Source organism: Meles meles, chromosome 3 (genome assembly GCF_922984935.1).
Source record: "Meles meles chromosome 3, mMelMel3.1 paternal haplotype, whole genome shotgun sequence".
NCBI lineage: Eukaryota > Metazoa > Chordata > Mammalia > Carnivora > Mustelidae > Meles > Meles meles.
This window is the reverse complement of record NC_060068.1, coordinates 49,820,036-49,847,865: the sequence shown is the minus strand read 5'-3', so window position 1 is coordinate 49,847,865 and position 27,830 is coordinate 49,820,036. Positions and strand designations below refer to the sequence as shown.

The 27,830-nt window shown below is 38.8% G+C and overlaps 1 protein-coding gene across 2 annotated transcripts; it reads right to left on the bottom strand.

The window, feature by feature from the left end:
• Positions 1-120: 120 nt before the first annotated feature.
• STARD4 (StAR related lipid transfer domain containing 4) lies at positions 121-18,014 on the bottom strand. 2 transcript variants are annotated; one of them, XM_045999892.1, is made up of 7 exons: positions 17,889-18,014; positions 10,033-10,146; positions 9,084-9,133; positions 5,334-5,460; positions 4,125-4,239; positions 2,888-3,045; positions 121-2,637 (listed from the first exon to the last, which is right to left on the bottom strand). In XM_045999892.1, the coding sequence occupies exons 2-7, from the start codon at positions 10,135-10,137 to the stop codon at positions 2,536-2,538; spliced, it is 657 nt and encodes a 218-aa protein (XP_045855848.1). In that variant the 5' UTR covers positions 10,138-10,146; positions 17,889-18,014; the 3' UTR covers positions 121-2,535. The 2 variants fall into 2 exon arrangements, with proteins under 2 accessions (XP_045855848.1, XP_045855849.1); XM_045999893.1 differs by having other exon boundaries at positions 121-3,045.
• Between the last annotated feature and the right edge of the window lie 9,816 nt (positions 18,015-27,830).

The window sequence follows — 27,830 nt, the reverse complement described above, 5'->3', positions numbered from 1 at the left end:
CATGACCTGAGCCGAAGGCAGCGGCTTAAACCACTGAGCCACCCAGGCGCCCATAAATAGATTTCTAATGCAAACTAGCTATAAGCTAGAGAAAATAATCAACCACCCAACAAGGCAGACTATGTTTTTTTGTTTCATTTATTGCCTTATGAAAAGGGTTATCTTTAAAGGAAAAGGGCTTTTTTGGCTATAATTTTTATTTTATTATGTTATTAATTGACTTATTTCTAACATTCAAAAGTCCCCATTTAGCAAGCACTGAAGGCTCCAGACTAGAATAAACATTTTGTATTTAAAAGTGTAATTCCATGAAATTCATTACTTCAGACTGTAAAAAGAAAAATTAGTACATATACTACAAGTCTGTGCTCTTCAGTGCAGACCAGTGGCCTGATGTGGATAATGTACATTTAATGTGGCTACACCAAATTAGTAAAATACACACCAGATTTCAAAGAATTAGTACAGAAGAATAATATGAACTATCTAAATAATTGTTTACATTGATTACATGGTAAAATGGTAATATTTGGGATCTACTGAGTTAAATAAACTATATTATTAAAATTAACACCAGCGGTTTCTTTTTATCTTTTTAATGTGACTACTAGAAAATTTTAAATTACATAGTATATGGCTCACATTATTTTTCTATTCTATAGCACTGCTACAGAAACAGCAGACTCAATTACAGGTTAATATTAATCCCAACCTGTATCAATAAATTTTTATATAATTATGGTATTTGAGATAACATATTTAATCCATTACTGCAAAAGGCCTGAGCTTACAATCAACTATGCCTCTACGCTTAAAAACAAAACCAGATAAGACCTGCTCTAATCTTTTTCATTTTCTGTATATTGGCAAGTGTGCTAAACTTCGGTTAGAGATGAGTCAGCAAACAGGCAAAAGGGTCTTTCTGGTTGATAGAAATGTTCTAAAATTGGATTGTGGTGATGACCGCACAACTATAAATGTATTCAAATCACTGGATTGTATACTTCCAGCCAGTTAAGTTGTACAGCTGTAAATTATACCTCAATAAAGCTGTTTAAAAAAAAAAAAAGTGCCAACTAGAGCCCAGCAGATCTAAAGTGCCATCTAGAAACTGCATATAAATTTCTGGTGATTCAAATATTATTTTCAATCTATCATATGACTCAATATTGCAACAAAATTTTTTCCATGAGGGTCCTTTTATGTGCAATGGATCCAATTCAACAGCAAATTATGTGATCACTAATTGAGGTATAAGTTGAAAAAGAGAGAACATTAGAGTCGCTGAGGGGACAATTTATTTGCTTTAGGGGTACCGAGCTCAGGCAATCTTATCGCAAATGCCTCACACAGCCTGGGCACCCTATAGTTGGACATCCATTGGCATTTCACCAAAATAGAATACTACAATATTTTCAAAAACCCCGTATTAATAAAAGAAGAAGAAGAAGAAGAAAAAGAAACAAAACAATGGTTACAGTCAGTACCACATGAAGAATTCACACTGAACAGGAAGATAGATTTCAAGACATGTGCCCAAACATAAATATAAATACAAACATTTGCATGGATATACTGAGTTGCCTCAGGGTCTCATTTAAGAAGTAAACCAGGTGATTATTCAAAAGCCAAAGAATCATCCGGAATGTTAAAAATCATTCAGGAATGTTCATTTAAGGCAGCCACAGAAGCAAGAGACCTAATATAGTCCATGCTAGGTCTAAAATGACTCATCCAGGCATGTGGACAAATCTATGAATGTATTTGTTAAAAGTTCCAGACTGAAGTTATGTCACAACTGTGAATGTTTATGATGTAGTTAGAAATACTTTATGAGGTGAGTGATACTTTGAAACGTGAACATGGATCAAATAAGACTGAAAATGTGATTATTTTCCTACAGAATATCGGATACTTCTCAGAATTAAAAGCTATTTCTCGGGGGCTTATCTTAAAAAAAAAAACAAACAAAAAACTGAAACGTGAACAAAACTCTCACTGAATTTCCTTTCTAGACAATTTGCTGTTGGTGAATATAGGATACCACCAGCCAGTTCACACAATCCAATCACTGTGGTGTCCCCAGCACATATGTTTTTTGTACGTTTTATTCATGCACAAATGCTTTTTAGACCTTCCACAATAAATGCACAGAAAGATACAAATACATTTTTAAAGATATCCACAAAATAATGTTATCTAGGTATCAAAATAATTGTATTTGAGTTGTATCTATTCTTACTGCATCTATTGTTTCTACTTCTTATTTTTTTAATACTTAAAGTAGTACAAGTCACCTGACAATGAAGCTCACCTTTATAAAATATAAAGAACCTTTTTTTAGTCCAAGATATTGGCAAACTCACAGAGCATACCAAAAGTAAAACACTAATATATAACTTCCAAAAATAGTTAAAACTTAGAAAATGTTCATAAATCTCTAAAACAGATGATTTTTAACAAACAGCATGAAGCTTGTGCTTTCTCTAACTTCCAAGTAGCCAAAATATTCATACTGAGGCAATATTCAGTTTCTTAAGAGTTCAGGTCAAAGAAGTATACTACCTCCTCAGGGACGTCTGTCAGACTCTCCATGCTTAGACACACTGCTGTATCAAACACCATGCAAATCACCGCCTAAGAAAATGGAAATGCCCCCTCTTAGATAACTATTTACTTTAGGAATAAAATAAGCCAGCAAATAATATCAAATTTTCCTACATGCTACATAGAAGAAAGGAAAGGATGATTTTCACAGGCCATGAAGCTGAGAGAAAAAGTTGATTTGGGGGGACGTACTACAAGTTTAAACGTATTATGCCTTTTGTAGGGCTTTTTGTAAATCACCGTAGAAGTTGATTAAAGTGCTGGCCATGGCCGTATCTACCGCAGACTGAGGAATCATCCCGCGCAGATCCGTCTGAATGTAGCCTGTCAAAAGACTCTGGTGTGGACTGTCTTTAAGCGGAACACAAAACCAACCACAGGGATGGTTATAGCCGCGGATAAATTCTGGTCTCTTTTCATTCCAGTCAACACTTAGCCCTACAAGGAAATTTTAAAATAACACCATTAATGGCAGTGACTGAGATTAGTCTACAACTCTCATTAAACAATATTATCAGATCTTATCCATGTAGATGAAAACTAAGCCCCAAGAGTGACCATGGAAGAATGAAAAAGATAATTACCAAGTAGAATTCTGGCAGAGGGCTAGAGGTAATGGGGAAAGTTCTAATCCCATCAGAATAGGTAACATTATGTCATCTTGGTAACTCCTTGGAAACTATGAATCTTGGCTGTAGCATCCAGGCCTCAAGGTGCCCAAAATCAAAACGACAGTACCACCACTACTCCCTAAAGACACTACTACATCCAACTTTGGTACTGGCTGGTTAAGAGTAAACAAGTAGATATTTACCTAAAACTGCCAACTCAAGTATATATTATACACAGAAAAAGACTGATTTCCCTATAGATATATTTTAGAAAGCAGGAGCCTTCTAATAGCAGTATTCTTTTTTTTTTTTAAAGATTTTATTTATTTATTTATTTATTTATTTGATAGAGAGAGATCACAAGTAGGCAGAGAGGCAGGTAGAGAGAGGGTGGGGGTAGGGAAGCAGGCTTCCTGCTGAGCAGAGAGCCTGACGCGAGCTCCATCCCAGGACCCTGTGATCATGACCTGAGCTGAAGGCAGAGGCTTAACCCACTGAGCCACCCAGGTGCCCAGTATTCTTCATTTTTAGAAGAAAAATATTACACAGCTCAAGGAAGGAAAAATATTCTAACACATACCAGTGTGTTATGTATATGACCAAGAAGCTGTTTTCTGAGAGTGACTTAATCTATTTACTACAACCCTTTCTCAGAGGCAAGCATGTGATTCATATTTCTCAGCGGTGACCTGGAGGATACCACATAACTGAGAATAAAAACTTACCAGAAAGATTTCAAAACCCTTCTTGATATTGTTATTTTAATTCCTACAATGCAGCATTTGCAAAGCTTAGTATAAAATAAGTGTGAAGGCTGAAAATATATCTCACATAGAAACATCCAGCCAAGAAACCTCAAATATTTAAAACAAATGAAAAGAAATCATAATGTTTTGAGATCATTACCACAGGACAAAAGCCCTTCTTCATAGCCTACAGTGTAGGAGAAATCAACAAACTCTCTTGGGGAAATTATATTCCAAAGCTGACCAGCGGTAGTGTAACGCATCACACAGCAATTCTGAAAGAGAACAGGTAACAGGTATTACTACTTAGGAAACATATATGGACTCATATATCATAAATCAACCCTTAGTAAAAAACTAAGATTCATTTAAAATGTATTTATAATTATTATTAATAATAATTCTTACAGTGATGCTGACAGGTTTAGATCTCTATTCTAAATCTAACTGCCATTTTATGGGCATGAATAAGGTATATGACCAAAATACAAAGAGGTAAGTTACCCAGTCAGTATCTAAATCTCTGACTCGATGCAGTGGCTTTGAATCCTATATGATATTCAACATGGAAGTAGATGGTGTAGACTACAGGTGTTTAGGATAAAATCCACAAATATTTGGACTAAAATACCAAATGTTTCAATAAAGAAATTCAAACATGGGAAGAATGAATTAACAAAAATAGAAAAACAGAAAGAAATAGAAAAAAAAAAAAACACTTTGGTTACATTATTCTTTAATGCCTAAGGTTGCATTTTTATCTTTGGTCTTTGATTTTGGCTGAACAGTAGCGGAAAAACCTACATATGGTTACCTAGAAACCTGCATATGATGGTGTTGTCTTTAGAATTTTAGATTTCAGAACCTCAAGTTCAGTTTTTTTAAAAATTTTTTTTAAAGATTTTATTTATTTATTTGACACACAGAGAGAGAGAGATCCCAAGTAGGCAGAGCAGCAGGCAGAGAGAGAGGGGGAAGCAGGCTCCCCGCTGAGCAGAGAGCCCGATGCGGGGCTCGATCCCAGGACCCTGGGATCACAACCTGAGCCGAAGGCAAAGGCTCAACCCAATAAGCCACCCAGGCGCCCCTCAAGTTCAGTTTTACAATTAAAGATGCTGGCAGTTTTCTAAAGCAGCAAGGGTAGCACTACTGTGGAAAAAAAAACTCAGTTCTGACTAATACTCATCAGTTAATATGAGAAAGCTCAAGCTTTTTAAAAGGCAGCAAGGATTCTCCTGTGAGATCTCTGCCATGACTACTTACTCTCCAATCAATGAATACAATGAATACAAGTGGGTGCCCATACTCACACTCACATGCTCTTACAGGCACACACACAAAATCTGAAGTAATGTTTCTCAATAAATACCTCCTCAAAGTGTTCCAAAATATCCATTGAAGTCATTAAGCTATCCCAATCCAACCGACAGGGACCTGGGCGTATATGGTCTATGACACTATTGACACTGTCATCTATAACACCTTGGGCTTTGAAACTGGAGAAAAAAATATTAAGATCAAATGCTGTTAGAAAGAAAAATTTCAGTATGCCCTCATAGTTCAGAGTTAACTTCAAAAAGAGGAAAATTTAATTAAGATTTTTGTAAAGGGAGTAAATCCCAAAAGTTTTTTCTGATAAATTATATCAATTATTTTATCAGAATGTACTCTTTGCCCTCAAATCTAACAAGTGATCTGAAGTCTAAATTAAATGAACATAGGAAAGTACCTTCATGTTACAGTGTAGCTGAAAACAGTCCATACAACACTCATGCTTCATTTATTCTGTATGCAATTCTTTTCTCAGTTATGCTCTAAGATGTTGCTCGTGTACACATATTTTTACTCTGACTTTCAAAAACTTTTTTACAGGAACAGAAAAATAGGTCATCCAGGAATAGCACACAGAGGAATGACTCATGAATAATATCAGAACCTGACATATTTCAGAGGTGGCATTATGTGTCAGTGGGGAAAGGATGTACTATTCCATAAATGGCACTTTGATTCAATACTTACACTAATAGAGAAATTAAAAACTGAATCACTATTTGACACCATTCAAAACAATTACTTCCAGACAGACTAAAGACCACTACATAAAATTTAAAGCTGTGAGAAAAATACATCTTTGTGACCTCAGGATACAGGGAGATTTCTTGAATATATAAAACAAACAAAAATACAAATAATATAAGACAGTTAAAATTTAAAACTTGCATACCACAAATGACAATATAAGTAATTTCTTCAAAAACCAGCCATAGACTGGAAGAACGAGTGTGTAACACATATAAACAGACATAATTATTCTAGAGTATACATAATTAATTCCTATAAACCAATGAGAAAAAAATAATCCAAAGAAAATAAGTACAAAAGATATGTTAAGACTGATCGGAAATGTCAATAAATTAAGGAAAGATGCTCAACTTCACTCGTACTCAAGTAAATACTAACAAGATACCATCTCATACCCCTGAAATTGGCAGAGTAAAAACATAACTATTGAATGAAAGGGAATGAGAGCTGTCAAACTGCTACCACCACTTTAGAGAGAAATTAATTTGCAATGTCTAGTGTAGTTGAATGAAGCATACCCAAAGAAAATCACACGTGTGTTGAAGGAGACATATACTAAAGGAGTTTACTAAAGCACTGTTATTTTATAAGGAAGAACTGTCAACAACCTAAAAATTTACAAACACAGGTAAATACATCATAGTATTTTCATATGAATGTGAAAGAATAGATCTACATGTGACAACCTGGCTAAATCCTGAAAAAAACACTGTATTAAATGGAAAAAAATCAAAAGCAAATTACTAAAGGAAACACACACACACACACACATATATGTGGTCAAAGCATAAAACAGGAATACACACTTCGAGATAGTAGTTACCTCTGGGGAGGAAAAAAAAAAGAAGAAATGAGAGATAGATTAGCTTTAACTCTCAGTAACATTTTGGGCAGGTCTTTTTAAAAGTTTTTTAAAGCATCTGAAGCTGTTTTATCATTTTGTAAGTATTTCCAGCTCAAACTTACATGATCTCCCCCATGCTAAATCTGATCTTCCCTCCTGTGTTCTCTGACTTGGGGAGGAGGGTGGGAATAGGGAAACACAAATGAATCCCAAATTAGACATCTGGGATTCAACTTTTAACACTTCTTTTTCTCTTGATCCTATTTCAACAGTCAGAACAAAAGTCACCATGTTTTCTCAAGATGACTTCGTAAATGTAAAGTGCTTAGAACAACATCTGGCTCTCGACGAATGTTAGTTATTATCACCACCACCACCACTAGATCCCTTTCACATTCACTTGCCCTTTTCAACTCCCATGTATGTGCTTAGTTTGGGCACTCTGTGTCCAGCTCAATGCTGCAACCATTTCTAGCTCTTTGGACACATCTCTTTAAGTTTCTGGAAAAAAAAAAACAAAAAAAACAAAGATCTCTTCCCAGGAATATAACATTGACACAAAATTATGTTTATGAGCTTGAGGAAACTTCAAGAAGCTAGCCATGGACTCTGAGGGTAAGACCTCTTCTCTAAACTCTCCATATGATCATTTCCATTTTTCACAGTGCTATCAGATTAAGTTCAAAATCTTTGAGGACCTGGGAGGTGGGAGTAAGGGTTGAGTAAAGGTAAGCACAATATTGAATTCCTTACTTCAGAATTCAAAAATCCTGTAGACATATGCTCTCCCTACCCTCATACTTTATGCTCCAGCTATACAAACATCACTTCTACTTCCCTAAACAAACTCCTTAGAGTGTTTCCCATCTGTGTTTATGTAACAGATGCAATCCCCTCTGCCTGGAATATGAATCAGTCCTTCGTTCCCTAAGAAATAACCCATTCTTCCTTTAAAGCTTGGTTCATACACTAAGTAAGTCTTCAATGAAGTCCTCTCAAATTACCAAGCATTATGCTCTCTTGGCACATTTTGTGCTTTTCAACCCCCACTGCCTATCAGTGATTTAAAGGATTAACTTCACACTTCCTTACAATGCTTAATCCACAACTCCAGTTTCCTCGCCCTCATGATAAATATTGTATAACTCATCTTTCTGGAAATGCTATCTTTGGTATTATATTCGAGAACATATAGTAAGTGGGACCCACGGTTTCATTTTTAAAAGGACTGAGGGTCCCAAGGATATGAATATTCCACTCCAATTATACAAGGCAAAAGTCTCTACTGGCTTTAAAAAATAATATTAATTTTCTGGGTAAAAAGCACAAATTTGTGTTCACCGATATGTAAATATCAAAAACTGGAAACAGAAATCACCTATAAAACAGGCATCTAGAGGTGTGTATTTGGTGTTAAGTAAAAACATTTTAATATATAAAAATTAAAGTCAACTCACAATTCTGCTACATGCAGTTTCATATCCTGCCTTATTCACTTTACATCTTGAGGATTTTCTTGTGTTTTAAACTAATATTTGAAAACACAGTTTTTAAAGACTGTAAAATATCATGTTTCAAAATTTAACCATTTTATGACCATTGATTATTCAAGTTGTTTGTAATTTTAATATTATAAGTAATGCTGTGATGAAAGAGATATGTATTTATTATCTTTCTTATGATTTAAGACAAATTCTTTTTTTTCTTTTAAGATTTTATTTATTTAGCGAGCAAAAGAAGCAGCAGCAGCAGAGGGAAGGGAGAAACAGATTCCTTGCTGAACAGGGAGCCCAATGCAGGACTTGATTCCAGGGTCCCGGGATCATGACCTTTGCCAAAGACAGCCACTCAACCAAATGAGTCACCCAGGCGTCCCTAAGATAAATTCTTCAAGTATGCTATAGCACTGAGTAAATATAGAAGAATACTAGAAAGGGTTATACACTGTGCTAAGAAATTAAGATTTTTATTGGCCATTTGATATCATTATTTATGATTTCCCTTACTACCAACTCAGTCCACAAGGAATATGGACACTTTAAAGGCTTTGAATTTGTAAGGTGATATGCTTCTCAGAAAGCTTAAAATCTTAAAAGCCAAATTTTAGTGGCAATGATGATTTAGTTATCATTTATTATATATAAAGTCTGGCAATGTCTTAAGAGCTACCTAAAACTACAAGAATTTACTTACAGGTATCCATTAAATTCTTCTGAAGGTTTTCTCCAAATTGTTACATCTTTCTAGAAAAATAAAAAAAACAGTGTAAGGGCATAAATCATTACTTAGGTGGAACTCTGGATACAAAACTGACAATTTCAAATTCTACAGCATCAGTCTTTGCATTTAGAGATACATAAAAGTCACTTATACCATCAATTGATCCATATTTGAATTTCTTCTGTATCCTAAAGTTCTTCACATTTTGCTTGAAGTACAGACGTCCAAAACAGATTTTTCAGTAGCTTAATGAGATGCAAACCTTGTTAAGATCCTCACCGGCCATTATTATTTGCTCACTCTAATCTTATCTATTTACCATTATGGACACATTTGGCCCAAGACAAGAGGAATGGTAAGTATTTCATTCTGAACTTGCTTATATCTTTTTTAAAAATCAAACAATTCACATCTATAATGACAGTGCTACCTTGAATTCGTCCCTACATCTTTTTTCTGATCCTTTCCCAAGAAATTCTGAATATCAGACTAGCTAGAGTACTACACTGAAGAGTCCTGGGTTCCAGGGTTGGCTCTGTCAACACTCAGCCATGTGATAGTTTGGACCAGTTATACCAGTAGAAAAGAATACTAATTGGCCACCCTCACAGGCTTGTTGACATATCTGAAACTATTTCAAACTATCAATACATGTTACATTTTATATGTTGACTTTAGAAGCCATTCTTTAGACTCCTGTTGCCAGTCTATTCTCATGGCCAATATCTAAAGAAGTAATGAAAGCAGTACAGGATTACTGTTTTGCCTTGGTGAGATGTCAAACCACCAGCTTTATTAGCTTAATTATTTATCCTGCCATCCACCCAAAGTATGGTCCCCATTTTCCTTTAGCATTTTGAAAGTCATCAACCAACTCACTGGATAGAAGATAAATGCCACAAGAGGTAATTTAATAATTTACCGTTTTCTTGGCAACTCGCCACTTATCCTCTTCAATGCTATGATACTGTATGAGAGTGTTCTTAAGTCTAGTTGCAAAAGCAGCAGCATCAGGCAGGCCTTCCATTTTTTTCTTCTGTTACAAAGACAAAGATTAGCATCAGCAAATACCACAATTTGAAGCAGTAGACCACTGAGTCTCAAATCTGGCTTCAGAAGAGAATCAACTGGGGAGCGATAAAAGATACTTATACCTGGATCCCAATCCCAATCAACTAATCAGAATCTCTGAGAGTAGGACCTGGGCATAGGTTTTTTTTTTCCCCTAAAAGTTCCCAAGATGAGTAACACCAAGCCAAGGATGAACATCACACATTTTAAGTTATTAAAATCACTCATATAAAAATAAACTACAACCCTCATTCCCTTTCTAAAGGAATATAATAAAAAGAAATACATTTTAGAATTCTAGATGACTTAAAGAAAAAATACTGCTGTTTCCAAACTACAAAAATAAATACACAAGGAATAAATTCTTTTACAAAGTCTTTGGAGTTTCAGCCATTAAATTTTTAATTTAACAACCAACAAATTTAGGACTCATTCTAGAAAACTAATGACAAGCACAACTAGAAACCTGTTCACACATTCTTTCAGGTTAGGGTTACAAAACTCTGAGCAACTTCAAAAGTTTGAAGAACTGCACCATTTTCAATATTTTATTTCATTTTTATGAAGTGCTGTAAGATTTAGTAAGGTATCTGTATAAGGAAGTCATATGAAGACTTATAGAACCATCAGTACAGTATAAACAAATGGTTCATAATTTTAAGGCAATAATTTTAACCATATAAAAAAAGAAAAGTACATATCGTTACTAATTCCAAAGATAAGGTACTTTTCAACATTGTTTCTAAAGAGAAATGATTGTTAACCTTTTTTTAAAAGACTTTATTTATTTCTTTGACAGGCAGAGATCATAAGCAGGCAGAGAGGCAGGCAGAGAGAGAGGAAGGAAAGCAGGCTCCCTGCTGAGCAGAGAGCCCGACATGGGGCTTGATCCCAGGACCCCTGGATCATGACCTGAGCGGAAGGCAGAGGCTTTAATCCACTGGGCCACCGGCGCCCGAAATGATTGTTAACCTTAAAGATAATAAACAATATAATGAAGCCTTCTGTAATGTGACAGTTTTAAAACATTGCTGCAAATTCTTTAGTACACTTCCCATCAAGAGGTAGTCTGTGACTGCATGACTTCTTAGGCTAGGTTAGAAAAGTCCATGCAAGTTTTGCAGGTTTCTTTTAGACTAATTGCTCTGGGAGCCTTTGATCAACATGTAAGCATGCAAAAACTCTGGTTATCTTGCGTCTGAAATGTGGAAAGACTGGAGAGAAGGGGAAATGGGGAGAGAAATAGGACTCCAAAGTCTCAGATCCAGAAGCCGAGTTAGAGATTCATTCTAATGGCTATCACCCTAGGCTTCCCTTAATTTTACTCAGTCTTCCCCATCTTAACAATTTACTTGTATTTTACTTTATTATTTTTTTTTTTTTTTAAATATAGGCTCCACACCCAGCATAGAGCCCAACACGGGGCTTGAACTCAGGACTCTAAAATCAGGATCTGAGCTGAGATCAAGGGTCAGATACTTAACTGACTGAGCCACCTAGGCCACAACCATTTCTTTCTTTTTTTTTAAGATTTTACTTATTTATTTGATAGAGAGAGAGATCACAAGTAGGCAGAGAGGAAGGTAGAAGAGAGAGAGGGAAGCAGGCTCCCCACGGAGCAGAGAGCCCAATGCGGGGCTCGATCCCAGGACCAGGAGATCACGACCCAAGTGAAGGCAGAGGCTTAGCCCACTGAGCCACCCAGGCGCCCCTCAACCATTTCCTTTTAAAATGGAATTGAGCCAGTGGCTCAAAGACAAAGTCTAGGAATCACCCTTAAAAGAAATTAAGAGATTCCTATTCACACCACCAGGTCTCATTGCCTAGAATATTATTGTCTTATTTATTTTCTTCCTGCCTCTCAAATAAGCCAAGCTTGTCAATGACTCTGGGCTTTGTTCTTGCTATTTCCTCTGCCTGGATTATTAGATCCCAAATCTGAGCATGACTAATAACAACTTGAAACGACAATTTCACTTTAAACCTATCTTAATACAGCCTTCTCCAAGTCTCCATTACATCCTTCTTTTATTTTCTTCATAGTGCTTATCACAATCTAAAGTTAACTAGTTTTTTTATTGGTATACTGTATTCTACCCTTTTACCATCACATCCCTAACTAATAGAGCATGAGCCTGACTGCCTTGTTTAGCACAATATCCCTACCTACTAAAACGTTGCCTGGAACACAACAGGCCCTTAATATTTGGTGAAGTGTGTTCACTTCAAAGCAAAAATTATTTGGTCTTGATTTTGTGTACTTTATGTTCCTTGGTGCACTCCAGTAAAAGAATATAGAAAAAGCTTCTGGGGAAAAGCTGCATGATTTACAGAACCATCAAGTTACTACTAAATAGGAAATCAAGAAAAGATCTAAATGAAATGTCAAGCCTCAAACTTCTATATGAAAAAGGCTGTAATTCTCACCTACAGATGCATACATCAGAATCCCCTTTGTCATATTTTGTAGTAGTTGTAGCTGTTGACAAAGATTCCCTTCCTAGGCTCCTGTGAGTCCTCTTTTTGACCAGGCCTTGTGCTTGGGCTTGTCCTTGTCTTCCTAAGCTCAGTTTAACAAGAAACCTGCTGAGCTAACTTACTGTAACGCCCCTCACTTCAAAAACTCATCTTACCCTTGATCTTATCATGCTGCTCTGCATTCAGGAAGAACCCTTCAGTCAATTTAGCGAGAACCATTACCCCTAATATTTCCTCTTAGCAATTTCAGATCCATTGACCCCTATCCTGTTCCTTGGCTACAAATCCCCACTGTCTTTGTTGTATTCAGAATGGAATGTAATTTTCTTTTTTCTTTTTAGGATTTTGTTTATTTATTTGAGAGAGAGCAGGGTGGGGAGCAGAGGGAGAGAGAATATCCAAAGCAGACTCCATGCTGAGCATGGAGCCGGACAAAGGGCTCGACCCCATGACTACAAGATCATGACCTGAGCCAAAACCAAGAGTTGGAGGCTTAACCATCTGAGCCACCCAGGCATTTCCAGAACAGGGTACAATTCTATACTGAGCCCTATTGCAATAGTTCTTGAATAAGATTTGCCTTTACCATTTCAACTTCTATCTGCCTCTGGGCTTTTTGTGACACTGTTTTTAGATGTTAGATATCAGGGCCCACTGCCAGATAGTGTGATTCAGTGGCCCTATTCTGGAGTAGGCCCCAAAAATCTAGGTTCTACAGAAAGCCTCACTGATCATTCTTTTATTCAGCCAGGGTTGAGAAACACTATCTAAAAACTAAAGATGACAGAAATAAATCACTATTGTAGTCAGTATTTAAATAGCATAGAACAAAGCACAAAAGAAATGACATAGAACTGTAGGGGAAGAAAAAACCTTTTTCTCTATTCTCTTAGGTTCTGTCTCTGAGACCTGCAAATTAAACTGAAAGAAGGTATATTAACAGTACAAAAGACACACAAATTTTATTTGCTGTTAATATTTTATTTTTTGTATACATAGAGGCCTTCACAAAAAAGAAGGAAATGGAGACCCAAAAAAAGCACTCAGACTTAGGGCTTATACCCCATTCTAACTAAAGGCAATAACTTGTGGAAAAGTGACAAGACAAAGAAAAGGGATTTGGGCTTCTTGGGGTGGTGAATTATGAGAAAGTTAATAGAAAAGAAAGGTTATTGTAGTAAAGTTTGTTTGTTCAGACAATCTTGGTGCCAGCTCTACCTCCAGTGATGAGTTGTTCTCCTTCTACTATAGGAGAGGAGAGGGAAAACCTTCACAAAGGGAAATTTATGCTCTACTTTTAGGTAGTAGAGGGAGGAAAACAGCTCTTTCTACATTTGCTGCTGAATTGCCTTCAGTTCAAAATAATCCTTATTCCAAAATGGCATATTTTGGGGTGGTATATCCCAAAATATGGGAAACATGGGAAAGTATATATAGAAAATTCAATAAAATAGAATTTAGGATCTATGTAAGTGATGCAAAATATGTAATAAATATAGAACCCACCCACCAATTAAAAGTAGATAAGATCGTTCAAGCAGTGTGCCAGTCAGGAAAGTATCCCATTTCTCCTCAAGAGACTGACAACTTGATAGCTGGTACAATGACCTTAATCAATGATATGTTATAAACAAGCACAAATTCTTAGAGAAGACTTGAAAAACTAATTTATCTATTGCTGGGATCATTATGATTAAACAATATTCTTTAAATCCAAAGGTTGCCTGCCAGGTTCCTGTGGCTGGCAGGTAAGATATTTCATCAAAGATGAAATGTAAAAATGCTATTATCACAGATGATGTTATCTTTGTATAAATCTATTACACAAATGTAAGCAATAAAAACTACCTATAAAGATAAGAATCTGGATCTTTAAGATGCTTACCTTAGTAATCACTCCCTCTTACTGATCACTATGAAGTCCAAACTCCTTGAAATGGCTTATGGGCCCTTTTATGATCTGGCTGAGCGTCACTGCCTAATTTCTACTCTTCTTTCTTAGACTCCCCTAAAGACTAGGTTAGCTTCCCCTGACCCCACCAATGTTTCTCAAAACAACTCTGTACTTATTCACTTGTCATCTTTTCCAATTTAACTATAAACCTTTCGTGGCAGTAAATGTGACTTAGTCAATGTTATACTCCTATGTCTAGCATGCAGTAGGAACCCAGTAAATAAAAGTAGGAAAAATAGGTAGACAGTGAGCTACTAGGCTCACTTATGGAAGACCTCAAGGTATCGAAGAAGAGCCTGTTTACACCAATCATCCTTAAGCTTTTGCATGACTAAAAATTCCACAGCCATAATTAAATACAGCAATTTCTCAAGGAAGTCTACTATTTTATTTACCAAGCATCTAGTATCTACCAGGTCCTAGAACTATAGAAATGGATGTAATCCAGGTTTTGCTCTCAAAGTTGACTTATTCCATCCTTTAAATAAACTCTGAATTACAACAACAACAAAGCTAAAACATTAAAAATTATTAATGAGCCTCTTTTAAGAGTAGTGGAGTAAGAAGTAGGAAAGAAGGAGAAGAAACAAGTGTAAACTCAGAGAGCTCTGTTTTAGCCCAATGAAGTATTTAACCAGGCAGTTCATTCTTGCATGGATTTTTTTCATCAAGATTAAGTCCAAAAGAGAATAATGGTTACTGTCTAAACTATCTGTGTGTGGGCAAGCGTGACATATCTCTGGAAATATATTCCAGAATTGGGGAGCAAGCAGTATTGGGGTTATTATCAAGGTCTTGATGCTCTCCTAATAAAACAGAGTACTCCCACTAATTGAAAGGAGAGCATACAATATGCTCTACTGCAGTCTCCACCTATGGCGAATGTAAGGAAAATATGTTGCTGTTGTTTCTTAAAGATTTTATATATTTATTTGGGAGAGATAGTATGTGAGAGAGAGAGAGGCATCACAAGAACGGGGAAGGGGTAAAGAGAGAAGCAGACTCCCCACTGAGCAGGGAACCCGTTGCAGGATTCCATCCCAGAACCCTGGGATCATGACCTGAGCAGAAGGCAGACACTTAACCGACTGAGTCACTGAGGCTCCCTGGAAAATGTTTTAAATACTATTCTGGACTCCCTCTTACTAATTCTTTCATTCCCTTTCTTGACCTACATCAGGAAACTCTCCAACTCAATCACTTACATTTCAAAGAATGATTACCATTTAATCATATCAGAATCTAGCAGCTCCTTCAAAAAGGCCATATACTTTTTTTTTTTTTTAAGATTTTACTTATTTATTTGACAGACAGAGATCACAAGTAGGCAGAGAGGCAGAGAGAGAGAGGGGGAAGCAGGCTCCCTGCTGAGCAGAGAGCCCAATGCGGGTTCGAACCCAGGATCCTGGGATCATGACCTGAGCTGAAAGCAGAGGCTTCAACCTACTGAGCAGGCATCCCAAGGCCATATACTTTTGACAGTCCTATTACTTGGTTCTCAGTAATGTCCACCTTCATTTTTTTCCCTTACTTTATTTTCTTTTTAATTTTTTTTCCTTACTTTAACCATTTTGTTCATGGTTTCTATGCCCATGTCTTCAGAATGATCACTAGTGTGGGCAGTGGCTGCCACTGTAGAGGCAGCAGCCTGCCAAAGTCAGAAATTGTCTTGTGGCCATCTATCAGCACCATAGTCTTTGGCCAATACAACTCAAGTTTTCATCAAATTTACATCACAGGGAGATGGCCATTGGTTCTATTTTAAATATGAAACATAATACCCATTTTAACCTCTAATAAAAAGTGAATGCCATAAAAATCTGTTTGTACCTATGTAGTATGATGAAGTCAGAATTCATGTTTTAAGCTATTATCAGAATTGTTTAAACTTCCATTTCCCAGCTGATAAGGGTTTTATTTATGTAAATAGCTTCAATTAAACATGCTATAGATTTCCCCCCAAGATGTTGTAGAAACCAAGACTTTGTAAATTAAATCATATTTTCTACCTCACATAACAATTTCAGCATATGCTTGATTTCCAATCTTGAATCTGTAATTTAGCTATTCCAACTCAGTCAAATACAGTAATTTCTCATTTTTGATACTGTCTGTAGCAGGAATCCAACAGCGGAGCCCACTTCTGCAAAAATGACCAATGCCCTTCCCTCTATTTCCATAAGCTAAAGTGCTCACTTCAGCTTATTCTAGTATAAGCTTTACAACAATGTAGAGAATTTTTACAACAGTTAAGGCAATATTAAATTCTAATGATATTTCACCTTTAAGTTTGAGTTCATGTTTGAGCTCCTAATGCTCTAATCCTTTTTTAAATATAATGGCTAACATTTATTGATCATCTACTACGTGATCAGTCTTTCTGGCCACGTTAAATTGTATATTTCATTTAATACAATTCACAACCTTAAAAGCTGATCCCATTATGCTTATTTTGCAGAGAAAGTAACAACAAAGAAATTAAGTCACTTGGAGATCACACAGCTAATTAGTGATAGAGTCAGACAGAATTCCAACTCAGGACTTCTGCCCTCGGAGTCTAAAAGTCTCTTCTGCAAAACACCGAAAGTTGCTCACAAGCTGTAAGAGACTTTACATAAAAAATCTGACATTACACTAAATCTGTCATTTTGTCCTGGCTCCGGATCCCAAAATAGCTCAGGTAATCTTTCTTAACTGCATATTAGGGATAACGGTAACACTGATTTATTGAGGAATTACATGAGTTAATACATTTAGGACAGAAGCTAGAAGATAGTAAACCTAGAAAACGCTGCCTCTGTTATCAATATCACCTCAGCCAACGCTTGCTGTGGGAAGATGGGACCCTAGGTTGTCGGTGCATTTACTACGAACCAGGAAGCACTGCGCCCCTCAAGGAACGCCACCTTAGTGAATCACCATGGCCTAAGCAAGGTTATTACTACTCTTTTCCCACTTAACGGATGCAAAAACTGACGCTTTAGTAGACATCCAAATCCTTAAACTGGTGAGCGGAGCAGAGAAGCGAGGTGCAAGCCCCGGAATCCTTCCGCGGCTGGCGGGCGAAGTTTGCACCCGCCCGGACGCCGCGTCCGCCACCCCCCGACCTCTCCACCTGCCTACCCCGCCCCGCTCGCCGGAGCCGCTCGGCGGAAAACGCACCCCGCAAGGGAGTTCCCGACGCCCCCGAGGCCCGGACGCCCCCCACGCCTCCGGCGCCCTCCCTCCAGACCGCCTCACTTCCGCACCGGCTCTGCGCCTGCACCCACGGTTACCTGAGATGAACGAGGCGTGGTAATCGAGTAGGCGCTGCGGGCCGTGCCAGACTCCCAGCTTTTGGCGACACTGAGGCTCCAGAACTCCCCAAGTTTCCCCACCCATCGGGGCCGGCAGGAGCCAATGGGCGACGGGCCGCCCCGCTCGCAGCCAATGGGAAGACACAAGCCCTTCAGGGAAAGAGGGCCAATCACCCAGCCAAGTCCCCTGTTAGACGCCGGGCGCACCCAAGAGCTTGTGGCCTAAGTTGGCCGGGGCAACGTGTGTTTGGTTGGATTGGCTGGCGCGGCAGCGTGCGGAGCGCTGATTGGTCGCTGGGAATGGAATGATTTCTCGTGAGTTTGAGGTGGCGCGAGCCGGGCCAGGGTTCCTTGCCTGTGTGGGGTGGCGGGTGCGTGAGGCTCCGGCCGGGTTTCCCGCACCCAATTAATGGCGAAAAAATTTTGCGGGGCAGTAAAACCAGCTGGGAGAAGTACGAACACGGGACGGAGTGAATGACAACAGTGCGGGATAAGACTGTCCTACATTCAGAGGGCTGTGGAGATGTACTATCACGGAGCTGCACTCCCCCTCTCAGGACCAAAAGTCAGGTTTAAAAAAGAGAGAGAGAGAGAGAGAGAAGAAAAGGCGCCTGGGCACTGGATTGCGGATCCTTCGGGCTTCCGCCTCCCATGACTTAGAGCTAATTGAGCTTCCGCCAAAAGGTTGCCCTCAGATAAGAAGATCAGAAGACCTCCTTGAAAACAGAGAAGAGGAGGGGTGTGGCAGGTGGCTTTCGCAGCCTCGCGAAGTATTCTGGTTCTCATCTGACAAGGTGTTTGGCAAATCTGAATACCAAATATCGGGTGTTTACAAATTATAGTTACTGGGATATTTGGTTTGAGGTCCAAGAGTATTAAGGCATGCAGCGCTGCACCGTTAGTCATTTTTGGTAGACTTGGCAGTGAGAACAAATAATAATTCATAAGTTTTTAAGTTGATGTCATTGAAAGAATCACCAAACACCACTTGCTAGTTATTATTGGCAGATTTCAAGAATCTTACCTCATTGTTCAAGCTTACCTCATCCAGGGCGCCTGGGTGGCTCTGTCCGTTAAGCGTCTGCCTTTAGCTCCGGTGGTGATCCCAGGACCCTGGGATGAGCCCCGCCTGGCTCCCAGCTCAAGTGGGGAGCCTGCCTTTCCCTCTCTCTCTGCTCCCCCTCGTGTGCTCGCTCTCTCACTCTGCTCTCTCTCTCAAATAAATAAAGTCTTAAAAAAAAAAAAAAAAAAGCTTACCTTATCCATAAAAGGAATAAAAATTTGGCTGGTGATTACTACTCCATTATTTCACATGTAATCATCTGAAAAACTCACCTACCTTGGTGGGGAGGGGCTTTTAAGTGGATTCGGCGAGGTATAAAGTATGTGAGACCTTATACAAAGCACTTTTCCACACCATCTGAAATTATTGTCGAGTATGTATGCAAAATAATAAGAAAGAAACAAGTGACTAGAGGCCAGGGCATAGCTCTTAAGGCAGATTCCTTAATTTCCCAGTAGCTGAACAGGTCTGACGGGACTCTAATACTAGAGCTCTTAAGCCTCACAAAACTTGTGATGTGCTTCACAGCTCTCTGCTGGGCACCTGTGTGCAGCAGTGAAGACCAGGAAGGAAAAGACCAATACCTGCCCGGAAGGTTTACAGTGTATTGGTGGAGAGGAACAAGTCCTCAAAAAATAGAAAATTAGAATCTATTAGGATTCAGCCGAGAACACGTTGCTCAGCAGCTCAGCAAATTCTCTCAAAGAACCTGGTAGAACAAATTGAAAACAAAATCAGCTTGGCTTTTGTTGTTGTTGTCACCGTTGTGCTGTTAAGAATTGCTGCATAAAGTCATCACATTGATGCCCAGTAGGGAAGTTTTTCCTTACCTTTTGTTCTTCATATGCTTTTGTGATCTTTGTGGTTAGAAAGAAGTTGTGGTAATTAAAACCATTCTTTATCTATCAAAGTAGAATACTACTGAAAGCAAAACTGCAGGTTCAGAAAAAAGAACATCATCTGGAGCTAATTTTGATGGCTTACTATGGACCAGGCACAGTGCTAAGCATTTTACATATTAACTCATTTAATCCTGATAACAGCCCTGTAAGGTACATTACTGAACTCATGAGGGGACTGTAGTATATAGGGCCACAGACAAGTCCTTCCTCCAAGTAGTTTGAAATGGGGAAACAATCTTTCTATACAGAGCTCAAGTATGAAAGAGACATAATGTACTTAATGAGCTAGATGAAAGGTCACCCTAAAGTGACAAAACAGCTTGCCTGCCAAGCCCTGATTGTAATCAGACTGAACATATTAACATATCTAAAGAAAGAATTTCCAAAAAGAAAAACAAAAAAAAAATTGCAAAACACCAAAATAATATATTCACAATTTCTTACCAGGAGGTAATATATCTAGAAGTAAAAACAAAAACAAAAACAAAAAAATAAAAATAAAAACACACATGCATAAATATTCCTAACTACTTGAAAATTAAAAAAAAAATTCTGGCTTCCAAATTCTTCAATCAAAAATAAAATAAAATATTACACATTGTGTAATATTAATAAAAATACTTAACATATTAATATTAATAAATATTTACATTAATAAAAAGAAAATCTCTGTATATCAAAACCAGGACATATGACAAATCCTATACTTAAATAACCTGACTCTGGAAAATCCATAGTCTTAATTCAATTCAACAAATATTTATTAAATGCCCGCTATAGGAAAATTGTTGAAGCTGGGGCACTTTATAATGTGACCCCCAGCCAATTCCAGAGCTGGACTTAATCCTGAACCTTTTATTTACATAATCCAGTAAATTTCTTTTCCTTTTCTTAAAGTCAGTTTGAGCTGATTTCTCTCATTTAGAGTGAAAGAGCCTTATCGAAACTAATATTACACTATATATTAACTAACTGAAATTTAAATAAAAACTTAAAAAAGAACAAAAATAAAATGAAAGAGCCTTTAGGGAATAAATGGCCCCTTTTCCTGTGCAACACTTTCTTCCTTTGTTCTATCCAGCAAAGGCCAGGAGCCTGGTGAAAACAGGGAGAAGGAGCAAGAGTGTTGGGAGTAGTCACCCTAGCGGCAGCTATGCAAGAAGGAGGGACCTGAAACGTTCCATTTACAGCTATAGGAAGACAAAGGGCAGCTCCTGTACCGGCCTGGAGAAACTTAAAGGCGTCAAACATTGATACATAGGTTGGGAAAATAAATATGTGAGAATTATCTATCTCCTCTGTTATTTCAAGGATCTCAAACATCCAAGACTGTGTTTAATCCAATTTCCTTAAGGCCAAGCTGTATTTTCAACATTCAGTTTCCATGAAATTCTCCTATATCCTTTCTATAAGCCTTCTTCAAGTTTTTTGAATGGGTTTCTGTTCCTTTTTTTTTTTTTAAGGATTATTTATTTATTTGAGAGAGAGAGCGCAAGCCGCGGGGAGTGGCAGAGGGTGAGGGAGAAGCAGACTACCTACTGAGCAGGGAATCCAATGTTGGGCCTCCATCCCAGGACGCTGGGATCGTGACCTGAGCCAAAGGAAGATGATTAACCCACTGAGCCACCCAAGCACCCCTGGCTTTCGGTTTCTTGTCATCAGTACCTGACTTTCACTGAAAGCAAGCCTTGGCCCATCCCCCCAGGGAGAGTTTTTACATGCTTAAACACATGAATTAACATCAACTATGGTATTAACTACATGTTCTTGTCAAGGAAAGAGGCAAAAGGCTTTGAACAAATTGCTAAACATAACCAGGCCTTCATTTCCTCACCTATACTATGGGATTAAGAAATCTCTTTAACAGGGTAGTTATAATTGTTTGCTGCGGAGGTTGGAACAGGTTTTGGCACTGCATGGGTTGTGGGGGCTGGGGAGGAACTCCTGGGTGAAAATATGAGTGAAGGTACAGAGCAGAGGTCCCCGAGTCTCCCCTGCATCTGCAACATGGGAGGCACCTTGAAAATACAGACTCCATGCCCTATCCTGAAACTACTAAATCAGTCTTTGAGGGAGTGGGTTAGGAATGTGACTTCCAACATGCCCCACTGGATGATGTCACATAGCTAATCTAAGACCAGTGTGACTAGAGTTCAAGAATTATCAGAACAGAAAAGGAATCAAGGTTTGTGTGTGAAGATAGCAAGCCAGATGAATACCAGCTGGTAAGAATCAGTGGACAAAATACTGAAGTGTCCATGGTATTAACTTTTATTACTCAGTTTTTGTGCTTTGCTCTTTTGTGCTGTCTGCTCTACTATTTCCAGCTTTATGCTCATTTGTTTTAAAAAATACATACACTGGGGCACCTGGGTGGCTCGGTTGGTTAAACATCTGACTCTTGATTGCAGCTCAGGTCATGGTCTTGGTGTTGTGAGAGCAACCCCCCTCACACTTCCCTGCCCTAGTGGGCTCTGGAATGGACATGGGTCCTGTTTAAGATTCCCTCTCTCCGGGGCGCCTGGGTGGCTCAATGGTTTAAAGCCTCTGCCTTCAGCTCAGGTCATGATCCCAGTGCCCTGGGATCGAGCCCCACATCGGGCTCTCTGCTCAGCAGGGAGTCTGCTTCCCCTCTCTCTCTGCCTGCCTCTCTGCCTACTTGAGATCTCTCTCTCTCTCTGTCAAATAAATAAATAAAATTAAAAAAAAAAAGATTTCCTCTCTCCCTTTACTTCTGTCCCTCCATCCCCACTCTAATACACACACACACATATATATTTAAAAAAAAATTTTTTTAATAAGCTCTAGGCCCAGTGTGGCGCTTGAACTCATAACCCCAAGAACAAGAGTCGCACACTGTACTGACTGAGCCAGCCCGGTGTCTCCAAAATACATACACTTTTAAGAAAATTTAGAGCAGCCAAATAGTAAAATATGCCAACCCAACGTATACAAAATATTCACGAGGAGACTATAGTTAAATGAAAACAAAGAAGCAAACAAAACTCAAATTTTGCCTATTGTTCTTATTTCAAAATATTCAGATGAAAAGGAAAGCCAATTAACAATGTTGTGATGAGCGCCGGATGTTGTGAGTAATGAATTACTAAGTACTACATCCGAAACTGGGTTTACCCTATATGTTAACCCAGGAGAATGCAAATAAAAACTTGAAATAAACAAACAAAAAAACCAATTTTATGATCATCCTAAGGTACACAAAAATGTTTGCTATAGTCCAGGCACTGCTCTAAGGAGCTGTGTCATGCTCCCCATCTTGTATATTAGGAAAATGAAGTTTAGAAAGTTTAAGTAATTATCCTAAGGTCACAAGGCTAATCAGTGGCAGAGGTCAGATGTGACTGCTCTTTGTCACTGTGCTAAGAGGGCCACTCCCCTTTAGTACCTAAGCGGATGCCCCGCCAGGGCAGGACAGCAATGAAATTTCCATCTGGGCATGATGGGCCACAGTAGCTCCCAGGAACTTATGGTATTTCAAGGTTATCAGGAGCCTGTAGGCAAACCCAGCCCACAGTCGGGGCTGGCAGAAAAAATACATGGGTTGATTCAGCTGTGGCTGAGTACAGTTGGGAGCCCCTTGCTGTTTCCATTATGAGGATGGTTATTAAAGTTAAAGAAATTTCATGTTGCGCTTAGGTTCAGGAGAATATAGACATGTGACTGTACAGTGAAACCAGAGGCAAGTGCTATCTCAGACACCAGCAGTTATGTTGAGTGTTTGAAAACTGCCAAGTATGTGAAGAGACTCCCCACCCACAGGAAGAAGAGAATTGCCAACTAGATCCATATCTGAAGTGATCAGCAAGATACTTCTGATGAATTTTCTCTCTCTCTTCTTTAATAATTCTTTATTTTATTTATTTTTTATTTTTTATTTTTTAGAGTAAACTCCACCTCCAATGTGGGGCTTGAACTCACAACCCCAAGATCAAGAGTCATATGCTCCACTAACTAAGCCTGCCAGATGCTCCTGATTTTTTTTTTTTTTCATTTATTTCATGCAGTTCTCTAAAACAAGGGTCTGCAAATGACAGCCCATGGACCCAATTAGGTCCCTCACCTTTTGTGTAAATACAGTTTTGTTGGAACCCAGGTACTCTCATTAATCTGTATGCTGTCTATGGTTATTTCACACTAAACATTGAGACTGAGAAACCACAGCAGACACTCTGTGGCCCATGAAGCTGAAAATAGCAGCTGACCCTTTATAGAAAAACTTTACTGACCTCTGCCCTAAAACGTATTTCACCAATCTAGATTTAAAATTCAAATTTGTAAAAAGACGTAACGAAGCTTGAAACCTGAGAGCTCTTATTTCCTTAGATCATGGGTACCAAAAGACATGGGGAAGTGAAACCTCTTGAGAAAGAATAAAGTGTAGGAGAGACTTCAACAGGACCCAATCTGGACCTTTAACTTAAAAGGTCAATTACTCCTGCCCAGAGTGAACTGTGTTAACCAGGAGGTTACATTTGTAAATATTCCAGCTCAGAGAACACTGTATTGCACTTGAATGAATAAAAGTGCAAAATAATTGTGCCGTAGTTTGCCTTTTACAAGCCTGATCTAATTATTTCTGATTGTGTGCACATTTTCTCCAAGAGGGAACTTATATTATGTTTTCATAAATTTGTCAATTACTAAGGGCCGGCTCTATGTCAGAAGTAACCCTAAAATATTTATACTCATAATCAGACTATTTGTGCTTTATCTCCTTCCCCCATTTCTTGCTCAGAATTAGAGCCCTTGATTTGTAGCTGGGCACATCACAGTCCAGAATAAGAGACATTTTTGAGACTCTGTTAGCCAGAGCTCTGAATTGACTAGGATCCTGCTAATCAGATGTACTTGTGAGAGTTTTATAAGGTAGAACTCACGCTTTTTACTTCATCTGCAATTCTACCATAGGTTTCTGTTTCCCAATCCCCTGCCCAGTACAGAATTGCTTTATGATTTTGGTGGTTTTCCAGGAGCCACAGGAACATTTGCATGGGTGGCCTCACTGTGTTGTACTGTTCTCAAAGGAATCCTTGATTGTTTCCTCAGTCCTCCACTGATTCTCTAAGCCATAACAAAACCTGTACTAAATCCCTTTCTGATTAAACTAGCTAAAATGAATTCTCTTCTCTGTGAGTGAATTCTGACCATACAAAATTTGGAATTTAGAAGTGGGGTGCTGCCCTAAAAGATATTAACATACACCTCTTTGACTTAGCAGTCCAAGTGGTAGATACGGACAGGTCTAACAGTGTGGAAAACTGGAGACCCTTGTAATGCAGTGGCAAAGCATTTGATAAATGGTTTATTTGATAAAATACCCTGCAGGGTAGATTGCATACTGATGGAGCCTGCAGCAGTAGGTTAAAGGACTGGAAAAATTCTTAATGGTATAGGTTGGTTGCTTCGGCTATTTTCAGCCAAGTGTTACAAGAGAAAGATGAACTATATCTAGATCTGGCCAGTCTGCCAAGAAAAATGAAAGGAATATACCTGTGAAGGAAGGGACAGGAATCTAAAGCTGTCGGAGAGTATCTCCACCTGTGGCAGAGAATCTAAAATATTTGTGAGCCTAATAATGTGGTGCCTCACAGTGTTGAAAAAGTCAGTTGTGTCTGTACTTTCACACTTAAGCAAAAATAAGAGTTTGCTCTGTATAGTGGTCCCAACTATTTACAAGCACCTCTCCAAAGCACTGTGGGCTAGACAGTGAGAACCAGCCCAGCTGCATAGATGAGCTTAAGGGTGTTGCCCTACCATGCAAGAGCCTTACTGTAGCACAGTACGGTAACCACCTGTATTAAATTTGCTGGGGCTGCTGTCACAAAAGGGTGCAAACTGACTGGCTTAAACAGAAATGTATTGTCTCACAGTTCTAGAGGCTAGAAGTTCAAGGTCAAGTTGTCAGTAGGGTTGGTTTCTTCTGAGAGAGGTGAGGAAGAATTTGTTCCATGGCTCTCCCCTAGCTCCTGTGGTTTACTGGCAACCTTTGGCATTCTTTGGCTTGCAGGGGCCTTACCTAGATCACTACCTTTCTGTTCACATGACAGCTCCATGTACGCATGTGTGTCCAAATTTCCCCCCTTTTATCAGGACGCCAGTAATCTTGAATCAGGGCTCACCCTAATGACCTCATTTTAACTTGATTATGTCCAAACTGATTGTCTCCAAATAAGGTCACATTCTGACATAGTAGGTGCCAAGAATCAAACAGATCTTTTTTGGGGGGGGCGGGGGGGGAGCATAATTCAAGCGAAACACCACCATTAGGTTGAAAAGAGGCTGCGTAGAACATAGCTAATAATTAAAACTAGATCTTCAGGTTTTAATATATAACAAAATGTATTTAAATTTAACATATATTTATATACAACGTCTAGATGAATTCTTTGGGTACAATTCTCACACTGGAGCTGATCAGAAGACTGGAAGGCCATCAAGTTGGTGAGGAAGCTCTTTACCACAGAAACTGTCACCCTGGCCTGCCACAGCCTGACAGTCAGCACCAAGCAAGCGTAAGTAGCTGAACCTGCACCAGAAAAAAAGCAGGACGTGAAAGTTTTACAACCCCAAGAAAGGAAGACTCTCCAATGCCCAGTTCCAATGTGGTCAAGGAGTCTCGTGGATAAGGAAGGACCACCAAGAAAACAAAGCCAGTAGTCATGGAGATGTGAGAGGAACCAGAGGCTGTTAGACAGACTAACCTAGAAAATCGTAGTAATCTATTACCAGGGCAGAGGTCCCTGAAATGCCTGCCCAGCACAACATTTTTCTGAAGGGAACTTTTTATTATAGTTATCCGGTTCCTACTCCACCTTTGGATACTGTGTGTGTGTGTGTGTGTTGTGTGTGTGTGTGTGTGCGCGCACGCGCATGCTTGTGTGTGTGTGTGTTGTTGCTGCTGTTCTTGGTGCTCTTGTCATTGGACATAGGAGGATAACACCTGTCACTTCCTGGGTCACGTGTCCACAGATAGCCCCATCTGGACTTGATGGAGAGGACGTGGAGTCATTCAGATATCCTGGCCTTTGAACTGGGTTCAATCTCTGAATGGGACTTGGAAGTCATACCTCATAGGGAGGCTATGAATTATACTGTTTGGGGAAAAGGGTGTTATCTCAGGGGTAAAAATGGATGGACTATGGCAGACTGCTGACTGTCCTCCAGTAGCTACTCTCCACCTTTCTATTAATCTTTGGCAATAGAATCTCCGAGTTCTTATGGCACACAAGATACTCTGAATAAAGATTGTATTTCCAAGCCTCCGGTGCAGCTGCAGTTCTGTGGAACAATTGGTTTCTGCCAGTCAGATGTTATCTTGAAATATTCAGAAAGCAAGCGGTAGTTAGAGGCAGTGTGCACATTTGCCTGTAATGACTTCTTGATCAAGGAGGCTTTCCTGAACCTGGGAGAGACAAAGTCATCTTATAACTGATAACCTTAGCAGCAGTTCCCAAATGGGCGGGTAGCCTCCTGAGTATAGAGGAGATAGTAGGTTCCCTGTGGCTCAGTTTTGCGGCATGAGTCTCAAATTTGTTCTTGAGAACTCGAACTATAACTTTATCAGTCTTCTCTATAATTCTATAGGGCATTTAAGACTCTAGCAAATTCCTTTAGTGTTTAAACTAGCAAAGAGATTATGTTTGCTGCAACTGAATGTGTTCAATACTGATTAAATTTTATTTTTCTCGTTTTATGGATGAAGAAACTAAGGCTTAGCGACAGTAGTAAGGTGGTAAACCAGCTCTCTGTGCAAAAAGAAGTGCCCCATTTGTACCATTTTGCCATCATCTGTGGTAAACTCTTTTACCATGATTGATTTCAAGTCTCCAAAGTTTTAAAAACTTATAGGCAAAACTCCTGAAAATTTCACAGTTGGCTCCCATAAGCAGGTCCCTGCTCCAATCCACTACTTACTGCTTAGAGTATAAGTAACTT